Genomic DNA, 19,992 nt, shown 5'->3' on the forward strand with positions numbered 1-19,992 from the left:
AAAAAAAAAAAAAAAAAAAAAAAAAAAAAAAAAAAAAAAAAAAAAAAAAAAAAGAAAAACCTAGCTTTAATATCATTGTCTAAAATGTATAAATTGCATATAAAATTTAAGTTACCATGATGATCCCTTGGCAAGAAAAATTAGTGAAATTATGTGTAGGTAAGAACATAATATAAACAACTGCTAAAGTTCTTCACAAAAAAGGGAACAAGAAGAGAAAAAGGCTCCATGGAAGTTTGAGCAACCAAAACCAAAAATGATCAAAAAAATTTCAGCGTAAATGTCAAAGATTGGAGAATTCCAATGCCAAAGTTAATATCACACATGAACAAGGAAGATACAAACTTCTTATACCTTTGTATGACTTTTACAAATGGCAAAGAAAAATAATTAATCCGCCCGCTATTCTCTGAAAGGACGTAAGCTTTATTTTGCGAGAATACTGAAAGTCACGTCGTCTAATATCGGTTCCAGTAAGTCCTGCGTCTGAACCAGTTGTAGTCAGGCAAACCCTGGATCGGACCCAATGCAGCAATTGCAATATCCTGTACAAGTGAAGGATTAAAGTTAAGCAAGGAAACCGTAACCCTCAAGCACTTTTTCGCTACTCTTCCTCAGTTCTTACCCTATCGTAAATAAACCGGTTCGCAACACGTTTTATGGTGCTTGAATCAACAGCATCGATTCTTGCAAACAATTCGGCGAAGGGGATTCTACGGCCATATGTAAGCAGCTGCAACCCAATGAAATATGAGGAATTGGATCATTTTGTAATACCATCAATAAAGCTTGATTAGTTTCACAACCACACCAGAATACAAAGACAAGCATAAGACTGAGGAAAGGACAACGAAAATTCGTCATGCTCCTATTTATTTGATTATTCTTTCCCAAACATACTTGGGCCTCTAAGCCAATTCCAAAATTTCTCGAATCAAGAATTGATCTGCAGAGAATGTTGTTATTTAAGATAATGGCAAGGAGAGGAGTACCCACCTGACGACCGATATCTTCTGCTACAGGACTTGTTCCATCTATGTGAAGCAAAAGAGAAGATTTCAACTGCAGATTGCAACAAAAGAGTATGTCAATGGACACATAAATATTGGAGTCGAATTTGACTACAGAAAGAATTTTTTTAAAAAAACATGCCCACGGGCTATAAGCAAAATATATGGTGATTCTTATGTTGGAGAGCAATGTGGAATGATGATATAGATCACAATTGCATCATCCGGGCACAATGTCTCATCATAAAAACTGGGAATTTACAACTCTGAAGGGATCGGGATAATACTTTTTTACCTAAACAAAAAGGGACCGGAACTGACTTTCATTTCTCTTCACAAAAAGGGACCGGGATAAGACTTGAAACAAGTATGCTTCTATTTCCAATACAAGAAACTAGAAAGATTCTAATTTGCATTTAATTGCTGCAGGATTATGGCCACCTAGACGAAGGATGAAGTCAAATATTAATTTGAAAAAAAGTAACAAGTAACTCCGGCGGTGGAAGTCTATTTCCTTTTACCTCTAGTATTTGGGTACTGGTGAAATACGCTAATTCCGTTTTTAACACACTTGTAGAGATGCAGGTCTTATCACCAGTTCTCCTTGTTTATTTATTTATTTAATTATTTTATTTTATTGTTGGGATTGGGATTTCATTTCCATCTCGCGGACTATTACGTTGCCCAACTTTTGTATGCTAGCTTGTATAAAACAAGTTCATCCCTTCTAATTTCAGCATAATATGAATTTAAGTCATAATAATTTTCCCCCTTATCATTTCCAAGTTCAATTAGTATTATGAAATGGAGGAAATGCCAACTTTAGACGAAGAGGAAAGAGAGATGAAGCATCTACCTGATTGCGAGCACGGGTAACATCAGCTTCTGAAACCCGATATGCTAACTTGGTTGTCTCGTACATTATTGCATAGGCCAGATCATCCAAGCAGTCTGGCTGAAAACATGGACACAATGATAGATATTTCAGCTAAGAAATCAAACTGCAGTTATCTTCTCATTAAAAAAATGAATTGGAAAAAAGAGACAGCAGAAGAATGGACGGACTAGGTTTCATTTTTCATCTCAAAACCTTCCGTGGCTTGTAGAAGGGCACTATTCACAAAGCGCACAAAAAACCCCCTCAAACAGACAACCAAAACCTAACCATCCTCCGTCCTATTATTAAAAAAAAAAAGAAAAAAAGAAAAAAAGAAAAAATAAAAGAAAACAGATAATAAATTCTTCAATTTTCTTCTAGTTCACTCAAGGAATTACCAAAACAAAGCCTCTCTACTAGCTTTAACCTTCAGTTAGCCAATGACACAGGCATCATGAACCAACAACCAAAAGCACTGAGAAATTTTCTTCAAACAAAACCAGGGGAAAATTGCATCAAAAGATTATCAATATCACAATATGGTTCACACAATGCACACAACTTAGAAGGTTGAAAATCAGAATATTATGGGCCTCCAAGCTAATCAATAAGTTGGAAACAAAGATGCATACACCAAGCTTGGGTAACTGTTAAGTCTAACTGTAGTCCCTAATTTAGAACCAGTGCACATAGATAGGTGAGCAACTCCAAAAATTTATTAATTTACAAATAAATAAGATAAATAAAAAATCAATCACACAAAAACGAATTTTTTTTTTTAAAAAAAAAACATTTTATGCAGCTCATCTTAAACTCAAAGATAGAACCAGTATTTTTTCTGTCTATATTAGGATCAAATGGTATTTTCTATTATAGAAAACTAAAATTGAAACGTTTAGAGAGAGAGAAAAAAGAAAGAAAGAAAAGCATCTTGTATTCTTCAACACAGAAATCTCAGACAGCATAAATGGTTCGGGAACTAAAAAAAAAAAATGATGGCATCCATTGTGCATATTTCTAACAGACCATTATAGCAAAACGCTGCAGCATGTGAGGTCCAAGTGGTGCTATACAACCTTACAAGACTTAGCATTTAACTTTGTAATATCCAAGTAAAATAAAGGACATGATACTTGTGTAAATTATCAAGGAATAATTGAAGTACGCATTAAGGAATAGAATATTTCAAGGCCAATGATCCTATTGTGACAATCACCTTTGCAACAGCGTAGACACCAAAAAGACCAGTGTCCTTGTAATTGGTGTTGAAAGCCATCATACTCTCTGCTACTTCATTAATGGCAACTCTTTGGGCCAGCTCAGAACTGTTCATACATTTTTTTAAAAAAGAACAAACAATTATGAATAATGAAAATAGTTATCATTATGAAAATAATTTCCACAGGTAAGTAGTAGTTATAAATTTAAGATTGAAATTGAGACACGGAGATAATAACGAGCTAAAGGAGGAAGGAAAAAATCACCCCATATGCTTTCCACCTCCAGCACTTTTATTCCATGAACCCAACATGGCCTGCATGACCATCAGAGCAATGGAATCTGGATCTGTCCAGGATGCTCCATTAAAAGCAATAGCAAATTGTGCCAAAGGAACATCGTCATCAATTATCCTAACCTGTTTATCAGTGAAAATAAAATTTTGGTATTGTAAGTTATCAATAGAAAGAAAGGTGGATTCCAAATAATATTCTTCTTGTACCTCGGAACCAGTAAAAATTGCTGGCTCCTTAGCAACCAGCTGAGTAGCTGTGGTTGGTTCCGCTGACAGCTTTGTGAACAAATTCTTCACTTGCTCAACGAAATCCTCGTGCTTAACAGCTCCAGAAGCAGCAATAACCTGAAACAGAGAGTGGCAACATATTATTGACAACCATTTTCCAATGAAACCTTGAACAACTATCTTGTTTGAAGAGAGAAGTAGGAGAAAGATACAACACAATCATCACGATCAGTATATACCCTCTTTCAAAGAGTAATTAAACAATGAAATAAATTGATCATACCATTCTTGGTGCAGTGTAATGCGTTTGAATATAGCTTTGAAGATGATCCTTGGTAATTGTCCTGATATTTTGAGCTGGACCAAGAATCGTTCTACCAAGAGGAGTATACTGGAATGCAGTCGCGTGCAAATGGTCAAATATAACTTCTTCTGTTTGCCCTTCAACCTGTGTAGTCAACGTCATAAAACTACATGTCATGAGAATATAAAAACGCAACAGTCCTAAGTCATAGCCAACCCCACTATCAAAAGGAAACCCGACTCTTGCGGTGTGAAGAACTAAATAACCCCAGGTACAATGCCACCAGGTACAAGACTCATTGGCTCTATCAATATATACAAGAAACTAACTTTTCTGATGGGGGAAAAGTTGCGGTTCATGTGATCTTATTTTTATTTCCATCTATAAACATTTCCAAGTAAGAAGAGAACTACGTCGTACTATCCATTACAAACCTCGCAAATCGAACAAATGGAGAATGATTCTTACCTCTTCCATTTCTCTCAAAATCACATCCCGCTCGCGACTAATCCGGTGCTCTTCAAACTTGGAATTCTGCAAAATGTCGGCCAAAATATCCAAAGCCTTGGGCACATCCTTGTCCAAGACCTTGGCATAATACGTAGTCTGTTCCCTGGACGTGTATGCATTCAAATGACCACCCATGTTCTCGATCTCCTCCTCGAGCTGCCTCGCCGTCCGTCTCTCTGTTCCCTTAAAGATCATATGTTCAAGGAAATGAGCAGTGCCATTAGTCTCCTCGGTCTCAAACCTCGAGCCGGCATCGATCCACACTCCAACCGTCGCAGTCCGAGCAGCAAGATTCGATTCAGTTGCAACCCGGAGTCCATTGGGAAGAGTAGTGATGCGGGTTTCAGGCGCGGACAGAATCCGAGTGTGGTCAGTGATGGTCGGATGAGGCGACCCGTATTTCAGAAACCTAGGGTCGGGATTCTCGAGCTGTTTGAGCTTCGATTTCACCCCCTCCGCGAGGCGATCGTAGATCATCGCATTGGGCGGCGGAGGAGAGGGAGGTGGAGAAGACGACGCCACTGCCGGAGAAGTTGACGCCGATCTCACAGCCCGAGAAAAGGAGGCGGAGAACCTCCGGTGAGAGGTGCGAGCGAGGGTGAGAAGATGTTTGATCGCCATGATTGATTTTGCCCCCTTGCTCCCTAGGGTTTGCAGCGGCCACAGAATTGTTCTTTCAGGAAGAAGAAGAAGAGGAACTTGTGGAAAAGGGGCGAGATTGGGAGTGTTTCGCGGGAATGCAAACGGCGTCGTTTCAAGCATACGACACCGTTTTCGTTTTCAACAACCGGCATTTGAGCCTAGTTTCGATGCTGTTAGACCGAATTTTCCTATCTCTCTCCCAAATAATTTTTTTTAATAAATAAAATATTTTAAATTAGTTTGAATTTAATTCTTATAATTTAAAAAGCTATAACAAGGTTGAATTTCTTATAATAAATTACGGTTCTAAATATCTACTAGGTTTAATTGAAAAACCACCCGGATTCAAAATTTGTTCTAATTGTCTATTTCTATCGAACCTATTACCAGCTTCTCTCTAGCCTGTGATGACCCCTCAAGTGAAAGGAAAAGATGATCGAGGGTACCTAGCCGTCGATATCTCTTCTCTATGGCGGGAGGTTTCTTTGGTCTCCTACGAGTGTGTTATCTCTCCATTTCTATATGGGCTTTTGGGCATGGTTTTTTGAGTTATCTCCGACGAGTGTGGGGTATGGGTTTTTCAATTTGGGCCTATATAGTCTTTGGGCCTAGGCAGTATCAGCCCACTATGGTTTTGGGCCTCTGCAGTATTAGTCCACTAGGGTTTTGAGCCCATAGGTCTTTGGGCCTAGGCAGTATCAGTCCACTAGCGTTTTGGGCCCACATGATATTTGATTCGTTTTCTAAATATGCATATTTAAGAAGTCTATATTTTATAATTTATATTTAGAATACATATTTATAAATATGCATCCCTTTATATCATATTTGTATATTTTATACTTCATTTAACACCTGAAATATAAAACAAAATAAAAGATATTTAACGCGATACTTTATTATAAAAATTAAAATTGTAACATTTATTTCGTAAATAAAACTTTTTTTTTAATTATTTATTAGAAACTAAAAAAAAAAAAAAAAAACTTACTAAGACGTTATGTAATAAGTCAACATTAATAAATGACCTAATTTTAATTTTAAGTTTCATAAATAATTGTACGCATAAATAAATGACAACGGCGTACTTTAGCCATCCTTCCATTTTGACTTTTTTAATTCCATTAATTGATTTTTTTTTAATTCCAGTAATTGATTAATTAAAGTTTCGTCAACTTAAATATTTATAACTTATTTAAATGAATGACTCATAATTAATAAGAAATTGATTCTTAACAAATTATTTATTATATTTTTTAATGCATAACAATTTATTATTAAAAAAAAATCACAAAAACTAAATGTAAATTTATATTATTTAACGGGTGCGGCTAACTCTCCGTGAGGTAACGGTATGATTTTCCAAGGTAAAAGAGCCCCTGACCAATCCGAAACAAAAATAAATAGAAACATAGTTCCAATAAAGGGAACCCACGGACCATATTCTTCGCCAATTTGGGTTTTGCTCACGTTTCGAATGAATTCAAGGACATATTCGAAGAAATTCTGACCGTCAGTAGGAATGGTTTGTGGATTACGAACAACTATAATAGCTGAACCTAATAAGATAGCAATTACAACCCAAGAAGTAATAAGTACTCGGGCATGTACTTGGAAACCTCCTATTTACTAATACAAATGTTGGCCGATAGTAATGTTCACTATAAAAATTAACAAATTCAAAAAAAATATAAAGATTAAATTGTTATTAGTCGAATTTTATGGACTAAATAGCAAATTATTAAAAATGAAAAAATTTAGAGGCTAAAAATAAATTATAACAAAAAAAAAAAAAAAGTCAAAATGTGATGAATATAACGTAAAAGAAAAGAAAAAATAGATCTCGGCGTTTCCCCTCCATGTGACAGTAATTTTGTTATTTTTATTTTAAAGTATACAATATATATAATTATTTATAAAATTTCAAGACAAAAATAATTTCAAATTATTAATTAAGTTATTTAAGAAATAGTTAAAAATATTTAAAATCATAATTTTAATAATTTTTAAAAATAAATCTAGACATATATTGGTAATAAAATAAATAATGATATTGGCAATGAGTTAAAATTTAAATAATAATTGTGGAAAAATCAACACTTTAATTTCCTTTAAAAAATAATTAAAAAAAAGAGACTTTTTTGAAAATATAAAAAGGAGGCATCATTAATTAAGGTTTAAGGTTGTGGGTTTTGGCCTCTAATTTTATTACGTTTTTTATTTTTATTTTTAAATGAATCTTAAAATTCACTCAAAATTAATTTTCTGAGTCTCCAAGCAAGTCCATGCTTAGATTTCAAGTTTTCTTCTCTTTTCCCTAATTTTTTTAAAATTAAAAAAAGATAAATAATTATAGTATTCACGGATGATGTTGGAGTCTTAATCAATGATGATTATAATTATAATTGGTCAATTTACACCAAAATAAACACATATTTAACGTAATGATTTTTCTTTATAAAAAATGACATAAAGGAAAATATTTACGGAGAGTGAAAAAAAAAAAACAACTGAAGCTACAAAATTTAGAGTAAGAAGCGTCGAGATGCTATGAGCTAGCAAAAAGACGTCACGAATCATGCTACTCGATGCTACGAGCTAGTAACAAGACATCATGAAATCAATGCTACTCGATGCTATAGTTTCACTGTGCTTAATGCTAGTAGCTTCTCAACACTATAAACACACGTGACGAACGCTAGAAATGCTGTAGCGTTGAGATGATACGAACTTGCAAAAAAATGCAATGACTAAATTCTACCCGACATTACGACTGCACCATGCTCAACGCTCGACATGACTCCATTTTGTAAATGTATATGACCAACAAGTTTTATATGTAGCATCTCGACGCTATGAAGATAGAGTCCTAAATTGATTTGAAGTTTTAATTTAATTATATTTTTGGATTCCCGAACCGAGAATTATCGATCTCAAACACGAGCTAGTTTAGATATATTACCATTAAATTAATAATTTAAGCATAAAAAATTTAAATAAAAATGAAAAGGAACAATTTAGGGAGAAAAGGCTATGGTAACTTTTTTTTTTTTTTTTCTATGCTGTGAATGTTAATTTTACGGTTCTATCCCTCTCGGCGTTTCAAACGTGTGAAGACTTGACAGCCCCACCGGAACATGCAACTGCAAATTCCTTTGTCCAAATAAAAAATAAAAAATGAATGTACTTAATCGTCTTTTCCTATTTGTTTGAGGGCATTTTCTTTGAACACAATTTGCGTATTTAAAACCAGCTTCTTCTTCCTCCATTTTTCATTCTGAATCTCTCGCACGAAGTTTCAGAAACCAATTCTCTGAGAGAGGTAATGCTTTCAACTCTCTTTTCTTTCAATTTCCTTTCCACATTTCTCATTCATGTTTTTCGTTTAATTTCCCTCAAATTTCCTTCTGATTCATTCATTGAATTCTTCGGATTTTCAATTCCTCTTCTCCTCGTCTTTGTGTTGTTCGGCATTCGGATCTGTTTCTGATTGCATGTTTTCGTTCTTGATCTGCGATTTGTTTCGTCTTGTTGCTTGTCCAGTTGCACTGTTAGTATGATTCATGCCAGATCTGACTTAATTCTGTGGATTTTGTTCGAATTGTTTCTCCACTAGTGTGGTCGTCTTCTGATCTTAGATCTTCTGGAACTTGTTTGGTAATTTGATTGGATCTGCATGATTTGATCGTAATTAGAAAGGAACGTTAATTTGTATTTAGGAAGGGCTCTGGTTATGATAACTGGTTTGATGTTTTTGTTGACTGGTGTTGCTTTTAACTACCGGCTGTCCTGCATGCTGTTTTGCGCTTTCTTCGTTATTTGTGATTCATTGAGGTTGAATGGAGATGTCAGTGTTCTTTAAATTATACTCCTATAGATGCATCATTGATGATTCTGATTCAGCTGCATTCGGGGTGATTTTTGTTCGTTTTCGTGTTGAGATCTTTGTTTAGATATTTTATAAGACAGGAGTAGAGCTTTCTAACGAAGTCAAATCCTCTTGGTTCGATGACATAGTTTCCTTAGCGAGAAATTTTCTTTTATGATTTGTCCTTATTCGTATGGTATAGAATGATTTTAGGTGGAAGACTTAGTGACGTTCTCATAGTTTTAGTTTTCATTCCCCTTATATTGCAACCACTATTTTGTCCAGATTATAAATTGAAAAGGCAAAAATGGTGAAGATCTGCTGCATTGGTGCGGGATATGTCGGAGGACCTACAATGGCTGTTATTGCACTCAAGTGCCCGAAAATTGAAGTGGCTGTTGTGGATATCTCAGTGTCTCGCATCAATGCCTGGAACAGTGACCAGCTCCCAATCTACGAGCCAGGTCTTGATGGCGTCGTGAAGGACTGCCGTGGCAGGAACCTCTTCTTCAGCACTGATGTGGAGAAACATGTCTTTGAAGCTGATATTGTTTTTGTCTCCGTCAACACTCCCACAAAAACTAGGGGTCTGGGAGCTGGTAAAGCTGCAGATCTCACTTATTGGGAGAGCGCTGCTCGTATGATTGCCGATGTATCAAAATCTGACAAGATTGTTGTTGAAAAATCGACTGTCCCAGTGAAAACTGCTGAGGCCATTGAAAAAATCCTTACCCACAACAGCAAAGGAATAAAATTCCAAATCCTCTCAAACCCTGAATTCCTTGCTGAAGGAACTGCAATTAAGGATCTCTTTAACCCAGACCGTGTCCTCATTGGAGGGAGGGAGACCCCTGAGGGTCAAAAGGCCATCGGTATGCTGAAGTCCGTTTATGCTCATTGGGTACCTGAGGAGCGGATTCTCACTACCAATCTTTGGTCTGCTGAGCTCTCCAAGCTTGCTGCCAATGCTTTCTTGGCTCAGAGAATTTCATCTGTTAATGCCATTTCAGCTCTTTGTGAAGCCACTGGTGCAGATGTTTCTCAGGTTGCCTATTCTGTTGGCACAGATTCCAGAATTGGACCAAAGTTCCTCAATGCCAGTGTTGGTTTTGGTGGATCTTGCTTCCAAAAGGATATCTTAAATCTAGTTTACATCTGTGAATGCAATGGCCTTCCAGAGGTAGCAGAGTACTGGAAACAGGTGATCAAGATCAATGATTACCAGAAGAACCGTTTCGTTAACAGGGTAGTTGCTTCTATGTTCAACACAGTGTCAAACAAGAAGGTCGCCATTCTTGGCTTTGCTTTCAAGAAAGATACCGGTGACACGAGGGAGACCCCTGCCATTGATGTATGCAAAGGACTTTTGGGAGACAAGGCCCGGTTGAGCATCTATGACCCCCAAGTCTCTGAGGATCAGATCCAGAGGGACCTCACTCTCAGCAAGTTTGAATGGGACCATCCTACTCACCTCCAGCCAATGAGCCCCACAACTGTTAAGCAAGTGAGCGTCGTCTGGGACGCCTACGAAGCAACCAAGGAAGCTCATGCAGTCTGCATCCTGACCGAGTGGGACGAGTTCAAGTCTCTCGACTACCAGAGGATATACAACAACATGATGAAACCCGCATTCATCTTCGATGGCCGAAATGTGCTTGATGCAGATAAGCTGCGTGAGATCGGTTTCATCGTCTTCTCCATCGGCAAGCCTCTTGATTCATGGCTTAAGGACATGCCAGCAGTGGCTTAGATTTTGCCTCCCCCTTCACAATGGCTTCTTCCTCTTTGCATGCAAGGCAACAAAAGCAGTTGGATTCTTCACCATATTTTTAATGTATTGTTGTTTGTTTTTACTTTCATTCTCATATCATATCTCTCGTCTTGTCAGGACCCTCGAAGGTTTGAGACCATATGTCTTGCCTTCACAATTGTCTCGATCTCTATCGTTTTATGTTCCCATAAAATTTTTTGTTAGAAAGTTCATTACGTTTTTCTTTGCTTTATAAATGTCTTTCCATTTGTCCTTAGGATCCCATAAGTCACCATATGCAATGAGCCTTTTGTAGACCTTTTTATTTTTTTTATTTTTTATAATCTCAAACACTTTCTGGTTTTCTTTTAGCAAGTCAGTTATTGATCTTCTTCTCTTCCATTTACCGTTGAATTATGATTGCTAAATTTTATATATATATATATATATATATATATATATATATATATTTATTTTTTGTTACTTTATTTCATTTAAAATAATTTGCCTGAACAACATTATTGAATTTTTATTTAGTTTCTAAGTTGAGTTTATCGGTAATTAATTTAAACCTGAGGTACGAAAAGTGTGAGTTTGTAAATGGAATCAAAATTAAAACTTTTAGGCCAGCCTGTAATTTACCTTTTTCATTTTTGATATGAAACATTGAGAAAACTTTTGGACACGTGATTTGATAGAGAATGACTCTTTTCAGCACGTGCCAAAAAATACCAAAAATACCCTTTTCGTTGGCTGGTTGCGAATAACTTAACTTGTACTCCTCGCCACCGACACACCTCTTTAACCAGATTCCATGGACAGGGCATTTTGGACTACACGATAAAATGCTCATATCTTAACCATAAGTTTTAGGCTAGTTTTTACCATTCTTGGTATGTTAATACCGGGGTATATATTAATTCACCAAAATCATGTCGAATACTTACTGAAACTAAAATGTCTCAAAATGTACTACACGAAATGTGATTAGTCATCAATTCTTCCTATCAAGATTGTGGTTGTTGCTTATTTGTTTTTAGCCTATTTTATTGATTTCTTAAAATCGATTTCCAAACGTTTTCTAAAACTTTCTCTTTCCTTGTTTTTATAATATATTATGAGGAACGAGACAATGCTCAGGTCAACGATGACCCAAATTCTAGCTGGTAACTTACTCGAGGGTGAGAATAAGTGTCACACAATTGCGTTGCGAATACTGACTGAGTGCGTGTGACTGTGACATCCTTCACCTACTAATTCAAATGAAAATACTTACTAAATATCTAACTACGATTAAACATCTAGACAAATGTGCAAACCATTTGAGAAACTAGAGTGTTTACTTGTCTCAATAGATTTACAAACCAAAAAAAAAAAAAAAAAATACTTCTAAAATATGTGAATACCTCACTTTGCATGAAATTCAAAAGAACTAGAAGGCTACTTGTTTCACGAGCTCGAATACTCAAGTTAGTTAGAAGATTTTTTTTAGTGTAGCAAGGGTTTTAAGAATGAAAAAAACTTATTTTCGGTGGTAGATCATATGAGAACCTTCCGGCTTTTTTTATTTTCCCTATAAATTATATTAAAAAACGTACCAAGTCAAATTAAACCACCCACGAGATGAGAGCACGTGTGGCGCGTGCCTCCTTGAAATGCTTAGTAGCTTCATTTGGACTTTTGCCCAAATTCTTCTCTTCTTTGTTTCATAGCTCGATAATTCTCTGTTGACCTAAATTTTTTTTCCACATTGAATTAAGTTTCACCTCCGATTTTTCTAGTAATTTTGGTTCAAAATTATCCATAACAAATACAACCATTATTTAAAAAAAAATATATACATGTCATTTAACTTATTTCAACTATATTTGAAAATAATTAATTCAATCAATAAATAAATTATAATGATGAGGTGGTATATTTAAAGAAATGTGAGGGATCCTTAATAAAGAAAATAATACATAAAAAAAATTTAAATTATTCCGTGATATCCGCTAAGGAGGAGAACAAAATAATTTTTATAAGGGTGTAGAAACCTTTTCCTAGTAGACGCGTTTTAAAGCCTTGAGTGGGAAGCCCGAGAGGGAAAGCTAAAAAATGACAATATCTGTTAGTTGTGGGTCTGGGCCATTACAAATGGTATCAAAACTAGACATCGAACGATGTGCTAGCCTTCTGGCAGTTAATCGAAGGGGGTTAGATACGAGGCGATGTACCAGTAAGGACGCTGGGCCTCGAAGACGGGTGAATTGTGATGTCCCACATTGGTGGAGGAGGAGAACAAAACACATGTGGACACCTTCCCCTACCAGAAGCATTTTAAAGCTATAAGGGAAAGCACACGGAAGACAATATAGGTGGATCTAGGTTGTTACATATTTTTCAGATTTTTTTTAAATATAATTTTATTATTGTTTTAAATGGCAGCAATTAACATTTTTTAGTTCAATAAATATGAATGAAAATAAAATTCTCTACCTTAAAAAATTAATTAATAAGTATAAATTGATGTTTTAAAAAAAATAATAAAATAAAAAATTAGACGATATTATTAAAATTGAACAATCTGTTGGTCTGCAACTTATAGATACAGCGATCACTTTATTAGGCGATCATTGCATGCAACCATTTTCATTTCGATCGCTCACCAAGAACCATCCATGATCTCTGCTTCTGATTCTGGATGCGTTCGTCTTCCCTTTCCAATTTCTTCCTCAATCTTCGAATTTCCCTTCGAAACCGCTTAATTTCTAACATGGATTTCCTCTTTTCTCTCTCAATAGGTCACTCAAAATCCTTCAATGGAGCTTCATCTTCAAGATCATCAAGAACAGACGAAGCAGCACCTCTGTAAGCTCTGCAACAAGAGCTTCTCCAATGGCAAGGTCTTGGGCGGCCATATGAGGTCTCATCGCAGCACTCAAAATCCGCCCAAAAAGCGCAAGAAGAACTCAATCACCGCTTCCTACAGCCTCAGAGAAAACCCTAAAAAGTCTTGGAAATTCTCAGCTCCAATCCCCCAAAATCCCCAAACCCCTTCGCAAGAAAATTGCTGCAAAATCTGCGGCAAAGGCTTCGATTCCTCCAAAGCTCTGTTTGGTCATATGAGACACCATTCCGGAAGAAGAAAGGAATCCATCCAGAAATCTAAAGAAAAAGAATGCAATAATAAAGACTTAGGGAATTTGAAATCTCTCAGATGTCAATCGCCGATCGGTGCCGGGCAATCGGACGGCGAAACGTTAGGGCTTTTGCGGCGGAAGAGATCGAGAAGAACACGGTGTAAGTTGAGTAACCCTTATTGTTGTGCTGCTTCTCCTTGTTCTTCTGATTTGATTGAACATTCATCTTCTTGTGTTGTTGATGGAATTGAGCCTGATGTAGAAGAATTAGCTCTCTGTTTATTGATGCTTTCAAAAGGGGTGGATCATTATGGGGGTGAGTTTAGTTCTGAATCCATGGGGGGTAGCCATTGTAGTGGCTTCAAAGCTAAATTGCCATTGAAAAGAGCAACCCATTTGGATTTGGATTTGGATTTAGATTCAGAAGAAGAAGAAGAAGAGAGAGCTAAAGTGGGAGTGTTCCCAGAAGTTGGGAGATACTTGAAACCATTGAAGAAATGCGAGATTGAGGGATTTTATGTGAAAGTTAGTGAAGAAGAAGTGAATGGGGAAAGTGGGAAAGAGGGAAAACATCAATGTGGTGTGTGTTTGAAGGTGTTTGGATCTGGGAAGGCCTTAGGAGGCCACAAGAGAGCTCATCTTTTGAAACCAAATTTAATGAATCTTGAAGAAGAAGATGATGATGAAGATGACGAGGATGATGATGATGAAGATGAAGAAGATGATGATGAGTTTAAGCCATGGTGGAATGGAGATGGTGATGATCATCATAATGGTGGGCGGCAGCTGGTGGAGGCTTTGGCTTCTTCGAATTGACCACATTTCTTGTTGAGTTCATCAAAGATGAAGTATATAGAAGTAAGTTTCGTCAAAGATGAAGGCTCGATTTGATTCATGAAATTCTTTGCTTGTAATATGGATATTGATTTTTGATATCATTACTACACGATCTCTTCAACTAGTTAAAATATATATGATTCAACTATTTAAAATATATATCAACTAAAAAGTTAAATTTTAAAATTTAAGCAATAAAATCGAGAAAATGGCCAAATAAAAAGTATCTCAAACCGAAATATCACAAGTACCATCTCTGACATTAATTTGGAACTAGGTGCTTTTTTACTAAGATAGTATGTAAACCTAAAGCAATAGCATGATGAATCAAGAAGTCTCTACAATGATATAATATTGTCCATTTTGAGCATAAGTTTCATGGTTGTGCTGCTTTGACCATTGGACTTGCATTGAATGCTAGATGAACACGAGTCTCTACAATGGTATGATTTTGAGCATAAGCTCTCATGGCCGTGCTTTGGGACCCCTTTTGTTAAGAGTAGGATTGACTTAATCCCCAAAAGGTACACGACAAAAGGAATTTTTTTATTTGAAAATTGCACTTACAAGAAGCGTAGATTTATTTCAATCATTGTTTTCTTTCTATCCTTTGCTTGATATACTTTTATCTTCCGATTCAGCGTTTAATGCGAATCTGGGATAAATGGAAATTTTATCGATAAGACATTTTCAATTGTAGCAAATATCTTATTATGAACAACTTCTAGGAAAAAAGAGGCATTCACCAAAAGCATATCGATAAAAGTATATCAAGCAGATTGAATCTATAAGATTTATTTCTCTGAAGTACCAAAAGCAAGCATGACATCGTTAGGAACGAAAAGCAAGCAAATTGATAGATTATGAGAATTTAAAAAAAGATTTTGGTATTTATTTAGAAAAAGAAAAATTCAAAGATGGGTTAGGGAATTTTTTTTTTCCCTTGGATTTGGAATTAGATTTGAATGAGACTAACATATTATATTGAGTTCAAATTTAACTCTCAAATACTTTTTTGGGATGAGTTTATTACGTTAAATTAATAAAAACATTTTTTTATCTTGTAAAAATACTTTCTAATTTTCTCTTAAACTATATAAAAATAATTTAGAGATATTTAACTGAATGATATTTAACTCTTTATTAAAAATTTAGAGATATTTTTGAAAGACAAAATTTTAGGGTCAAAAACAGACAAATATAAAATTATATTTATTAGGAACAAAAAATTAGAAAAGAATACTGAATAAATAGAAAGTTGACTTTTGACCGTTCCTGAAATGCAATGCATTCAGAACATGAACTACACATTCTTATTCCTGATAACATAACATATACTTCTCAGCAGAACATCCAACACCCTGTTCTTCAAAACACAATTTATTTACCTATGGTAGCTCAACAGGCTTAATGTCCCAGATATCTTTGGCATATTCATGAATGGTTCGGTCACTGCTGAACTTGTATGACCCCGCCGTGTTCAATATCGACATCCTCGTCCATCTCTGTGTACCAAAAACAAGTTATTTCCTATTGAAGCAGTAAGTGTGAGCATCCAAATAAAGATAGATGTTACCTTTTGATCACGATAGGCCTCATCAACCTTCTCTTGACATTCAATATAGCTGGGGAAGTCCTTTCCCACAAGGAAATAATCTGCACGACCAAAGCCCTCATTTCCCTCCAATGATGCTATCATTTCTTCATAATCATAAGCCCCAAACACACCACTTCGAACATAATCTTTCACTTCTTCGAACCGTGGGTCCGGGATGAACTACATTGACACGACACACCAATCTTAGTATACAAGATACAGATATGTACATTTATTTATTAAGTTTTGAGGCATTATTAGTAGCATGCATACCTTTCCTTCGGCTCTTTCTTTCCTAAGACCAGCAATCTCGTGGGCTTCAGCACCGAATAGGAAAAAGTTGTCAGCTCCAACTTCTTGCCTTATTTCAACATTGGCTCCATCCAAGGTTCCAATCAGGATACAGCCATTCATTGCAAACTTCATATTACTTGTTCCACTGGCTTCCATTCCAGCGGTACTGGGAAACGCAAAAAGCGTTGAAGAACAGCGTTATGAACATGAGTAAGGTGTTACAATTTAACCAGAACCAGAGTGCGTATAATTTAGAGACTATGAAACAAAGATTTCTAGTTACCTGATGTGCTGCGACAATTCGCTAGCAGGGATGAGTATTTCAGCAGCACTGACATTGTAGTCGGGAAGAAAAATAACCTGAGGCAAAGAGGCAGTACGGTCGTGAAATATTGAACCTAGACTCTCGTACAAATGATCGCAGAAGGCAATATGCTGAATTAAATGATGATGATTCAAGTGCATGATTGTACCTTCAACAAGTCACCAATTTCAGGATCACGGTTTACTGTAGCGCCCACATCTGTAATAAACTTCACGATCCTCTTGGCTTGCACATAAGTGGCAAATGCTTTCCCACCGAAGATGCAAACTCGTGGAACATATTTTTCTTTCCTTTCCGCTGCACTCATTTCTTTCATCTTCTTGTAACGGTAAACGATCCCCAATACATTCAATAGTTGTCTCTTGTATTCATGAATGCGCTTCACCTGAAAAGGGATTCAAAAAATCAGAAACATATCTGAGCATATACTCTAAAACTTCTAATAATTGTGGAGGCATTAAAAGCAAATGACCTGGATATCAAACATCGCATCTGGGCTCACTGTATACCCAGTTCTTTCTTTCAGAAATGCCGCAGCTTTCAACTTATTGTTCCTTTTTGCTATCCTCCACTGATTTTGAAGGTTCTCATTATCGGCAAACTGCGGTAGAGAGAGAGTCATTTAGTGGTGAACACAAACTGGCAATATAATAAGATCAATGACCTAAAAAGTGAATTACCTTTTTCAGTTCACCCAACTTTTCAGTGTTAAGGACCCAATCCTCTGAGCCAGTACACTTTGTAATAAGTGTGCTTAAATCAGGATTGCAGAAACGAATCCATCTTCTAGGTGTCACTCCATTGGTTTTGTTTTGAAATTTCTCAGGCCATAACTGTCAAAGTAGAACATCGGTCACGTGAAATAAGTACAAACAACTAACATGGAAAACTCAAGAAGGTCTCAATATTCTATCAAGTATATACCTGGTAGAATGCATTAAACACTTCGTCCTTTACTATTTCACTATGTATCTCTGCAACCCCGTTAACTGCATGACCACCTACAACACATAGATTAGCCATACGAACCATCTTTGGTGGTGGAGGTGGTGGTGAAATTAGCTTCACTTTCTTATCCTTAATGTTCTTGCTTTCAAGTTCATCGTTTCCCTTAACAGTTTCATCTCCATCAACGGACTTGGCCAATTTTGATGAGTTTTTATCATCAACAGAATTGGAGATTACATGTCCTTCAGCTGATGCAATGATAGAACTCTCTTCAGGTTCAATAAATATATCAGAATATGCAGCTGGCAAGTCAACATTTTCTAAAACTCTCAACTCCTTCAGCTTTCCACGTAACAGCACCTTATCTTCCGTGCCATATTCGGAAATAATACTTCGAACAAGCTGAAAAGAATAAGGCAGGTATAAGAATTAATTAGAATTTAAGTTTCAATATTGTGGTCTTTTACATAGGGCGTTGCATAGCAATACCTCTTCATCAATCAGTTCTATGATCTCAACATGTCGAGGAAGCAATTTTTGCATGAGTTCAAAACTCCATTTCTCCAATGCCTCAGGTAGAACGGTATGATTTGTGTAAGCCACAGTCCTAAGCATCAAAAGGTAGAATATATTTATAGGCTTACGCTCAAACAGTTAGAACCTACAGGATTCCAAATAAGAATAATATGGCAAATATTTTTGACATAAAATAGTAGTAGCAACCATGACGCTCTCCCCTATACTATCAAATGATAGAAAACCCATAGCTATTCACTGAAATATATGAGCCTTTGTAGATCTACCACAATTAGCATATATTACCTTTGAGTAATATTCCAGGCTTCTTCCCAGCTTAAACCCTTCAAATCCAATAAAATTCTCATGAGCTCGGGAATGCATAGGGTTGGGTGAGTGTCATTCATCTGCACAGCAACCTTCTCTGGAAATTCTCCCCATTTTTTGTTTGCACCAGATCTTCTCTCAAAGCGTGCAACTATATCCTGCAGAGATGCTGAACATAGAGTATACTGCTGCTTCAGACGAAGAACCTTTCCTTCAAATGAATCATCCCCAGGGTAGAGAACATGGCAAATCTGAAGTACATAAGACAAACCGCTTCTATGAATTTCTACATACAAATTGAAGATAAGGACAGGGCAAAGCCCCCTTTTTCAAGGAAAAATGTTATATGAACCTTTTCAGCACTTGCAAGGGCCTCTGATGCTCTGGAATGTTCTCCAGCATTAAAAGCAGCTAAATCAAAATCTTCCGTTGGAGCTTTTGTTGACCAAAGTCGCAGGCTGATTGTATTTTTGGTTTTATATCCTGGAATTGGAACGTCATATGCTACAGCCTCTATATCCTCTCCACCAATCCAATTCCTTTTCCCATCTGATCCAACAACAACTTTCCCGTAAAACTTGATTGGATACCTTATATCATTTCTGACAATTTCCCAAGGGTTGCCAATCTGGAATGGAGATATAGTACAAAAGTAAAATACATTGAAGTCAAAGCAGAAAGTGTGGGTATTGATAATTAAAAAGGAGAAAAAAAAAATACCTCGAGCCAATTTTCAGCAGCCTCCTGCTGACCATCCTTGGTAATTTTCTGTTTGAATAAGCCATACTTGTACCTTAGCCCATAACCCCATGCCGGGTAATTCAGTGTTGCCAAGGAATCCAAAAAACAGGAGGCAAGTCGCCCAAGACCCCCATTTCCAAGAGCAGCATCTGGTTCCTATAATCAATCTCAAAGAATTAACTTTTTCATCGTAATGCTTCTTTAATAAAAGAAATGAACCAGAAATAGAATTCCACGAGAGAAACTATAGAATAAGCAATCCTATATGGACAGAAGAGATTCCAAATAATTTAGTAACCAGCAATACGCAAGTTAGAACGAACGAATAACCAACATGAAAAGGCAATTGAACATCGTGTTCACCATCAGCAAAAGAAGGAAAATGTTCTAGGGATAACATTAAACTGAAAGCAAATCCTATCAAATAACCATACCTGACAAGCCACATTTTCCAATTCGTATCCAAGCTTGCTCAATGCCTCTGCATAGGCCCCAGTGAGCTCCAAATTACCAATTGCATTCAACAGTGCTCTACCCTACAAGGAAGAAAGGCAAAATATAAAAAAAAAAAAAAAAAAAACAT

The 19,992-nt window shown here is 36.2% G+C and overlaps 4 protein-coding genes across 5 annotated transcripts in view; 2 read left to right on the forward strand and 2 right to left on the reverse strand.

The window, feature by feature from the left end:
- Positions 1-235: 235 nt before the first annotated feature.
- On the reverse strand, positions 236-5,180 carry LOC111492954 (probable mitochondrial-processing peptidase subunit beta, mitochondrial). The gene is made up of 9 exons (XM_023142495.1): positions 4,401-5,180; positions 3,912-4,076; positions 3,608-3,745; positions 3,372-3,523; positions 3,104-3,212; positions 1,867-1,965; positions 997-1,062; positions 626-733; positions 236-545 (listed from the first exon to the last, which is right to left on the reverse strand). The coding sequence occupies exons 1-9, from the start codon at positions 5,061-5,063 to the stop codon at positions 459-461; spliced, it is 1,587 nt and encodes a 528-aa protein (XP_022998263.1). The 5' UTR covers positions 5,064-5,180; the 3' UTR covers positions 236-458.
- Positions 5,181-8,269: 3,089 nt separating this feature from the next.
- Positions 8,270-11,017, forward strand: LOC111492955 (UDP-glucose 6-dehydrogenase 1). The gene is made up of 2 exons (XM_023142496.1): positions 8,270-8,406; positions 9,238-11,017. Exon 2 carries the CDS (start codon positions 9,260-9,262, stop codon positions 10,700-10,702), a length of 1,443 nt encoding a protein of 480 aa, XP_022998264.1. The 5' UTR covers positions 8,270-8,406; positions 9,238-9,259; the 3' UTR covers positions 10,703-11,017.
- A 2,217-nt stretch (positions 11,018-13,234) lies between these two features.
- On the forward strand, positions 13,235-14,783 carry LOC111493336 (zinc finger protein 26-like). Its single transcript, XM_023143000.1, has 2 exons — positions 13,235-13,389; positions 13,486-14,783. The coding sequence occupies exons 1-2, from the start codon at positions 13,363-13,365 to the stop codon at positions 14,638-14,640; spliced, it is 1,182 nt and encodes a 393-aa protein (XP_022998768.1). The 5' UTR covers positions 13,235-13,362; the 3' UTR covers positions 14,641-14,783.
- Positions 14,784-15,884: 1,101 nt separating this feature from the next.
- LOC111493307 (alpha-1,4 glucan phosphorylase L isozyme, chloroplastic/amyloplastic) overlaps positions 15,885-19,992 on the reverse strand; it is a 5,443-nt gene continuing 1,335 nt past the window's right edge. The window contains exons 3-16 of one of the 2 annotated variants that reach the window (XM_023142963.1): positions 19,844-19,945; positions 19,389-19,565; positions 19,021-19,296; positions 18,648-18,919; positions 18,315-18,432; positions 17,976-18,227; positions 17,802-17,939; positions 17,558-17,710; positions 17,350-17,478; positions 17,026-17,262; positions 16,836-16,912; positions 16,532-16,718; positions 16,238-16,438; positions 15,885-16,166 (exon numbers count right to left, since the gene is read on the reverse strand). In XM_023142963.1, coding sequence (XP_022998731.1) covers positions 16,050-16,166; positions 16,238-16,438; positions 16,532-16,718; positions 16,836-16,912; positions 17,026-17,262; positions 17,350-17,478; positions 17,558-17,710; positions 17,802-17,939; positions 17,976-18,227; positions 18,315-18,432; positions 18,648-18,919; positions 19,021-19,296; positions 19,389-19,565; positions 19,844-19,945 — 2,436 coding nt within the window. In that variant the 3' untranslated portion in view covers positions 15,885-16,049. Of the gene's footprint in view, positions 16,167-16,237; positions 16,439-16,531; positions 16,719-16,835; positions 16,913-17,025; positions 17,263-17,349; positions 17,479-17,557; positions 17,711-17,801; positions 18,228-18,314; positions 18,433-18,647; positions 18,920-19,020; positions 19,297-19,388; positions 19,566-19,843; positions 19,946-19,992 lie in introns of both variants that reach the window. The other variant, XM_023142962.1, reaches the window with a different exon arrangement.

Source organism: Cucurbita maxima, unplaced genomic scaffold (assembly GCF_002738345.1).
Source record: "Cucurbita maxima cultivar Rimu unplaced genomic scaffold, Cmax_1.0 Cma_Scf00018, whole genome shotgun sequence".
In the NCBI taxonomy this organism is placed as follows: domain Eukaryota; kingdom Viridiplantae; phylum Streptophyta; class Magnoliopsida; order Cucurbitales; family Cucurbitaceae; genus Cucurbita; species Cucurbita maxima.